This window comes from Mus caroli, chromosome 6 (genome assembly GCF_900094665.2).
Source record: "Mus caroli chromosome 6, CAROLI_EIJ_v1.1, whole genome shotgun sequence".
Taxonomy (NCBI): Eukaryota; Metazoa; Chordata; class Mammalia; order Rodentia; family Muridae; genus Mus; species Mus caroli.
The window spans coordinates 68,760,494-68,768,612 of NC_034575.1; the positions used below are offsets into that span (position 1 = coordinate 68,760,494).

An 8,119-nucleotide genomic window follows, 5' to 3' on the forward strand; every position below is an offset into this window, starting at 1 on the left:
ATTACATTAGTGTCTGGTGCTGGAGGAGGGCAGAAAAGGGCATTGGATACCCTGGAACGGGAGTTAGGATGATTTTAAGCTGCATCAAGACTGCTGGGAATTGAACCTGGGTCTGGGTCCTCTGCAAGAACAAGTGTTCTTCACCACAGAGCCATCTCTCCAGCCCCTTACAAGCAGCTCTTCTGAAGTTTTTATTTGTTTTAGATTGGTTCTTCCTGTATAGTCCTGGCTGGCCTGGAACTTGCTGTAGACCAGACAGGCTTGGAACTCTCTTGCCTCTCTGCCTCCTGAGTGCTAGAATTAAAGGCGTGTCACCACACCTGGTTATAATTTGAGATATTAAAGGCTCCTTTTTTACTTCAAAGTTAGTAGTTTCTGGAAGACTAGCATGTAGTTAGGTGGCAAGCATGGTGGTAACATTAGATTTCTGTACACTGTCTGTTTTATTTCAGGGCCTGTCTGAGAAACTGTCTGAGCAAGAATTAGAGTTTCGTCGTCGCAGTCAAGAACAAATGGACAGCTTTACTCTGGACATAAACACTGCCTATGCCAGGCTGAGAGGGATTGAGCAGGCTGTTCAGAGTGAGCTCCCTTCATACGTTACGGTCTGACCTAGACAGTTTCTCAGGGTACTCTCTTGTTAATAATGGGGGCATAGAGCCACTCCACTTTACGATGACACTCCATTCTTGAAGAGTTGGTCCCAGACTGGACAAGTTTAAGTGTAGAGTTTTGAGAAGAAAATGGGAAAAAAGAGGTTCCAAAAAATTAAATTGTAATAACTTATAAATGACATAAGATCACCGTTTTCAAGGCATTTTCCCTCATGTATTGAAAGGTTATATGGAGGTGTAGTGATGGTAGTTATGGTGAGACCTGTGTATGCCACAACAAGCACATTAATAAAATAAGGGGTTTCTTTTTTGGTTTTGTTTTTTTTTATATTGTCTTATGACAATAAAAGTAAGCACAATACTTATTGAACATCAAAGTCTATTTTAGTTCATTACATTTTTTTGTTAAAATGCTTTCAAATAATTTACCTTTTACATAATATGAGTATGTTGCCTGCATGTATATAAGTACACCACATGTCAGCCCAAGGAGGCCAGAAGAGGGTGTTGGATCCCCTGAGATTAGAGTCACAGACAGTTGTGAGCCACCATGTGGGTACTAGGGACTGAACCTGGATCCTTTGGAGGAGCAACCAGTGCTCTTAATCTCTGAGTCCTCTCTCTAACTCCTAGTTCATTGAGTTTTATTTGAAATCTTTGTGGTTTGGTTTTTTTCCTTGACACATTTCTGATGGCCTTAAAATTCTTGGCCCACAGCTGGGCAGTGGTATTGCATGCCTTCAATCCCAGAACTCAGGAGGCAGAAGCAGGCAGATCTCTTTTGAATTTGAGGTCAGCCTGATCTACAGAGTGAGCCAGGACTGTGAAGAACAACCATATCATTTGACTGCCCCACCTCCAAACACTAAATATAAAAAAATGCCTGAATTAGACAGTGCCATGTGTAGTGCCAGATGCCTTTAATCCTAGCTCAAGAGGCAAAGATAGGCAGAGAGTGATCTACGTAGCCAGGGCTACATAGTGAGACCCTTTTGCCAAACAAGATAGAAAACTGGCAAATGTGACTGACGTTTGCATACTCTGGATTTTACAGGAAGGGAGGGGTTCTTGGCTGTGGTGTGGACTTGCAATCTCCCAGTTTTTAGTGTTAGTAGAATCAGGTCCTCATCAAACAGTGTCATCTCTTGTTACTTGACTGACTCTGGCCAAGTTAACAAGACCTGTTGGATGTAGTGTATTGAAGGTGCATCTGGTGTATGTGTTCGAGGAAGATAGAAAAATATCTTTTTTTGCTTTATTTCATTTTATTATTATTATTAATTATTTTTTTATTTTTTATTGTAGGTCATGCAGTTGCTGAAGAAGAAGCCAGAAAAGCCCACCAGCTCTGGCTTTCAGTGGAGGCATTAAAGTACAGCATGAAGACCTCATCTGCAGAAATGCCTACCATCCCATTGGGGAGTGCAGTTGAGGCCATCAGAGTCAACTGTTCTGATAATGAATTTACCCAGGCTTTAACTGCAGCCATTCCTCCAGAGTCCCTGACCCGGGGGGTATACAGTGAAGAGACCCTAAGAGCCCGTTTCTATGCTGTTCAAAAACTAGCCCGAAGGGTAGCGATGATTGACGAAACCAGAAATAGCCTGTACCAATACTTCCTTTCCTACTTACAGTCCCTACTCCTGTTCCCACCTAAGCAACTGAAGCCCCCGGCGGAGCTCTACCCTGAAGATATAAATACATTTAAATTGCTCTCATATGCCTCCTATTGTATTGAGCATGGTGACCTGGAGCTGGCAGCAAAGTTTGTCAATCAGCTCAAAGGGGAGTCCAGAAGAGTGGCACAGGACTGGCTGAAGGAGGCCCGAATGACCCTAGAAACTAAGCAGATAGTGGAGATCCTGACTGCATACGCCAGCGCCGTAGGAATAGGAACCACTCAAGTGCAGCAAGAGTAAGGCCTAGGAAGAGTTGTGTAATGTCATATTTCATATCAAAGAAAATCAGCATTGGTATCTGCAGGGTTTGCAACAAGGGTCCCAGAATTGTCCAGAAATGAGCAGGTTCCAAGTCCTGTGTGAGATGTTAACACCTGTTGCATTTACCGTCCTTACACTGCTATCATGCCAATGAACTCCAGGGGCTTTATTTGCAACTTGTGTAACACTTCCTGTTTTTTAGGTTTTACTGATCAGGCTTGTGAGCCACTCAAAATAATGTTTGTGATCCCTACTATTGATTCTGCCCTTGGAGCAAACTGAATAAAGCAACACAATGAAAACTGAGTACTCTATCCCTTTTCAAAACTGCCATTTCCAGTTTGTTGTGTGAGCAGAAAGCTTCCTTGAGAAGCAGCATCAGTGGTAGGAACTTGTGGCCACAGTTTGGGGCTGTGAGCTGGGTAACCTGAATGAAGTCCAGGACCTGCTGCTTTGCCTTTGAGGGTTTGGGTGAATGGGTCCCCTCCTGACAGTCACAATCAGGAGTGGTGCAGAAGCCAAATAAATGCCAGTGTGTTTATAGTTGGGAATCTAGCACTCAGTGATTGAGAGGCACAGGAAATAGTCTGCCTCCCACAGGAAAAGTTGTTTGTTGTACTGGGATCCAGCACACATGCATCTGTACCTCTCCTCTGAGTTCTTGAGCCACCATTCTCCATTCCTGCTGTGGTGCTGCTTCCCAGTACCTGAAGGTCATGAGCCTGGAATCTGAAGAAAGGGATTGAATATGTTTTTTCCAGTTTCAGCCAGACTGCCTGTGAATCCCAGTTTGTCACAGTTGCCACAATGCAGACATAGTAACAAATTCTTACACTCTGAAGACTACCATCACTACAACATCTTGCCAGTTTTTTACATTTTTTTTTGTTGTTGTTGAGGGGTTTGTGTTTGTAAGATTAAGGAGGACTTTGCAGTTGGAGCAACATAGCCACAAAGCCCGAAAGCAGTTTTCTGCATCGTATTTCTATAATTGCACACCTGCAGCCTCTCAGTATGGGTATGTTACCCAGCTCGTTGCACAGTTCTGACCTTGTCCTTTGGTTTGCTATACACTGTTCACCCTGGGCTATTGTTCAAACTCTATCTCCATTTGGAGCACCTGCATGTGGATTGCCCTGTTTCTGACGATAGAGGCAGTGGGCTACCTGGGGTGGGGCTATGAAGATTTTACTCAAAGGTAATGGAGTACTACCTCACTACTCCATCTCTAAGGATAGGATAAAATCTCAGAAGTACATTAATTTGTAATACTTAAAATGTGTTTGCCATGTAAACTGTGTAGTTTCTGTTCTAGTCACAAGAATATACTCGATTGTAAGGAAATCCAGTTTTTCTTGGATCCCTGAAAAGCTTTTTTCACATGTCACTACGTCATTGTGGTTCATGCTTACTTACAATCAAGTCAGGCCAGACTGGGCTACACAGATGCTGTGTCAATACCCCCTACCAGGGTCGGGGAGGACATAAATGATGTAATTCTTTAAGCTCACCGAAACAATGGATTGTTTTAGTTCTGAATCAAAGTAATGTAGACTTGAGAATTTATTTTTTCTGTATGTGTGTACATGTCCTCCAATTGGTTTTTGAGAGTCTTTACTGGTCTGAAATTCATCAAGTAGACTAGGTTGGATGGCCAGTGTTCCAAGCATATGCTATTGAGTCAGACGTTTTTGGTGGGAGGGGACCTGAGGAGAGGGTTCTTGTGGGTTCCAGGGATGAGCTCCAGCAGGTTCTGATGCAGCACTTCACAGTCTGAGCTGTCTTCCTAGCTGCTGGCTTTCAGATTTTGGTAAATAAGACAGTGGCTTTCACAAAGTACCTTTATTATATTGGAAAAGGAAGGAGACCCCTGCTTAGCCCAGTCTTTGTCCTGCTCATGGCTTGTTCAGATGTTCTCAGTAATTGCTAAAGTGAAAAAGGAGAGTTGAGTTCTTACTCCATTTCAAGGAAATGGAAGCTGCAAGGCTCACACTGTAGTTTAAAGTGCCCCGCTGTCAGGAGGGACATAGTGGGCTTCATGAAAGCATCTCCTTTAAACTGCAAATAAAAGCACACTAATGCCACTGGAATTGATGGACAGGTTCACTCACCTCACACCTCATCCTGATTGCTGGGGGAAGTGTTCAAACTGGGTGTAGTGGGGATGACTGACCCTAGCTATGGAGCTGGCAACAGGAAAATCAGAAATCCTTTGGACTAGACCTTTTTTCCCCCCTTGGGGGGGGGGAGGGGAGGGGGAAAGCCAGCAGATGAAAACCAATGAGCTATGCCATTCTTCTAAACAGAATGCTGGCTTTTGCCTCAATGATTTTTTTTTTTTTTCAAGAAGGGGTTCTCTCTCTGTAGCCCTGGCTGCCCTGGAACTCTGCTTCAACGATTTGAGTTCCCAAATCAGTAATTAACCTGCAGTAGAATCTTTAGAAATCTTTTAACACAGTACACTGAGTTAACTTACATCCTTTGTTCTCTCAACAGGTTCTGGATAAAAGTCTTCAAATCCCAAATGAGTAATCCTACCAGTTTCAAAGTAACTTGCTTGAACTCAGTGCAGAAGAACAGGTCATCTCCATTAATATAAAAGGCAAATAAAAAGGCTTGATTGGTAGGAAGCCTATCTTCATGGGGTTCAGTGGTCCAGGCTTCTTGCAGTCTGAGGCATATAGGAGGCAGGGAGAAGGTGAAGTTTAAAGAGTTCTGGATGGTTATAAAGTAATATCTAGTAGAGGGGACGTAACTATGAGAGTGCATCCCATTGATACAAGGTTGAACTCCTTAGAAGTAAATATCCTTTACTCTTGGCTACTATGAGGTATCAAGAGTATTACTATTAAAATGTGCTGAGTTCTGAATCCTTGGAAAAGTCCAGGTCAGGGTCAGGTGTGTAGTACTCTTTAATGTTTTACTGAGTCTGGCAGGTTTTAACCATGTCCTTCACATGACTATACCAAGTCAATATACCCTTTTCTCTGGTAAAACTACTTTTAAAGACAACCATTCTATAAAGTGAGCACACAGAGCGATGATCTCCGTTATCCTGATCAATGTTTCTAGCAGTAATGCTGCCTTCATCTTGGTACACATAGCAATCTGTGTATGTGATCAGAGTTTTAGGCAATAGGTTTGGATCTTAATCTGCTTTATTAAGAGATTCTGGTACTCTAAACCCCTAAAGAGGTTTCAATCCCTGGGGTTTGAAGAAAAACACTTTCCAAAACAAATAACAAAAAGGAAAGGGAAGTTATACAAGACCACAAAACCACAGAACAATCTTGAATATATTTCTTCTTGACTTCATGCTGAGTGTAGGGGTTTTATAGCAACTATGGTTAAAAGAAAAAAAAATTGTTTGAGACAGGGTTCCTTTGTGTCTCAGTCAGTCATGGAAAACTGTAGACTAGGTTGGCCTTGAACTCAGAGGTATGCCTGCTTCTACCTCTGCTAGAATTAAAAGCATGGACCACTGTCACCTGGCTCCACACAAGATTTTTAGACCAATGGGGTCTTGGTAGCTTAGGTGGCACATAACCATTAAAGTCCATACTAAGGGACTAGAGAGATGACTTAGTAGTTTTGAGTGCTTGCTGCTCTTGCTACTACAGGTTCCCAGCTTACCTACAACTGCAGCTCCAATGGATCAAGTGCCCTCTTGTGGCTTCTGTGGTTTGCATAGTCCTTTCTCCCGTGGTTTCTCTGGTCCTGTTACAGGTTGGCCAGCTAGAGCCTGTCCCAATGTGCTTTGCACTGCTGGGGAATTAAACATGATCTCATGCATACTAGGTGTATTGTATCAATTAGTTCTATCACTAGAGCCCCCAGTCTTATAAAAGCTGCTGCTTTTTAATATAGGTGCTTGCATGTCACTGCTGATACCTCTTTGAAGCAACATACCCGCTCACTCTCCAAGGCTTCTCAAACCTCAGTTCTGAGCTAAGTGTAGTAGTTGGTGCCTTTAATCCCAGATTGAAGGAGGCAGAAGCAGGTGGATCTGCATTCAAGGGTACACATATTGAGAATGTCTAAAGAAAAATCTAGCCTTTGATTCTAACTCTATTGGATGTGAACTGTAATACCAAAATTTATCCCAAATCATGAATTGAGCCAGACTGTGGCACATGCCTTGAATCCCAACATTTGGGAGGCAAGAATAGGCAGATCTCTGTAAATTCAAGGTCAACATGGTCTACACAGAGAAATCCTGTTTCAAATTTCAAGAAAATCTTCTCATACAAGCACAATACCAAAGCTGGGTATGGTGTCACACAGCTGTCATCTTGGCATTTAGGATGCTGAGGTGGGTTGCTTGCCCTTCCCAGCCAGCACTGGGTTCAGTGGAAATGTCTAAAAAAGTCTAAAAATAGACAAGTGAAAATAAGGGGTCTCATAGTAGCAAAAACCTATTAAGTATCATTTAGGAATGTAGTGCTAGAGTAGTATGGTGGGTTGTATGTAGATCTACAGCAAACATCACTTATAGAGACTCACACACTATGAAATGGCCAACATTAAGAGTTCTGTAGAACTTGTGCAATCCGATGAATAAGGAATGGAAACTAATGAAGCAGCAAAAACTAAACACAGAATTGAGACAAAGATAAAACTCGAGGCATAGCTGAGACAGTAAAAATTAAGAGTGGTGGTTAACTTTGGCACAGGAAATGTATGACTTATTGACTGGAGATGAAAGACTATGATGAGACAAACACAAACAGCTGATATTATATAGGTAGCCCTAATCATTCTCAGTTGAGTTCATGGCTCAGTAATGATTTGTTAAGATGTTAAGTTACACATATCAAGTGGATTAGAAAGTCCTTTACGTATTCACACCCAAGGGTTTTCTTCATCTGGCTTCAAAGCGATGTTAAGTCCTGGGTGGGAAGAGGCATACCAGAAATGCCACAAAGGCACTGCTACCCACAGGTACAGTTGCCAATGGGCAGAGGTGATAGCCTTTCTGGCAGCCAGCTTATCCTAATTTACCCTCTGTTCCTTACCAAAATTGCTTTGTAGGTAACTAGTCAACTGGCATTACATCCACCCCTCAACCCCACATCACTCCAATGCCTTAAGATCCTGTTTTGTAGGTGAGTAGGACAAGAGTGTCAAAGTTTTTGAAGATGAAGACTGGGCCCTAGCCTGAGAATAGATAAAAATACCGCACATATCTGTAACCATGGATGCAGGCAGGGCAGATGAAGCTGCTTCTCAGTGCAAAACCTGAGAGAAGTGAGTGCATGGGCTGGTGAAACCTGCAAACCGCAAATTTGTAACTCCTTTCCCTTAGTATCGTTTACAAGAAACACCAAGTTGCTCAGTGGCAATATACTGTTATGACATTTCATATCCTTTTGTCATTACTAGCCCTCTAGATCTCTTTGAATACCTACTTATAAAGAAAGTGCCCACACAGACCGAAATGTTTTATGGCAGTGGGGTGGAAATGGATGACCTCATGTTCTTAGGCAAGAGCTGTACCACTCCTATCCCCTAAACATTCTTGGGTACTCTAGTTAGAAGATGACAGACTGTGTATGTATGAAACTT

General features: G+C 42.5%; 1 protein-coding gene across 10 annotated transcripts in view; it reads left to right on the top strand.

The window, feature by feature from the left end:
* Positions 1–2,868, top strand: part of Immt (inner membrane mitochondrial protein) — a 44,772-nt gene extending 41,904 nt beyond the window's left edge. For 8 of the 10 annotated variants that reach the window (XM_021164269.2, XM_021164274.2, XM_021164271.2 and 5 more), the window contains 2 exons: positions 453–582; positions 1,920–2,868. In XM_021164269.2, coding sequence (XP_021019928.1) covers positions 453–582; positions 1,920–2,533 — 744 coding nt within the window. In that variant the 3' untranslated portion in view covers positions 2,534–2,868. The remainder of the gene's footprint in view (positions 1–452; positions 583–1,919) is intronic. The other 2 variants (XM_021164270.2, XM_029478145.1) reach the window with 1 other exon arrangement.
* The last annotated feature ends 5,251 nt before the right edge of the window (positions 2,869–8,119 follow it).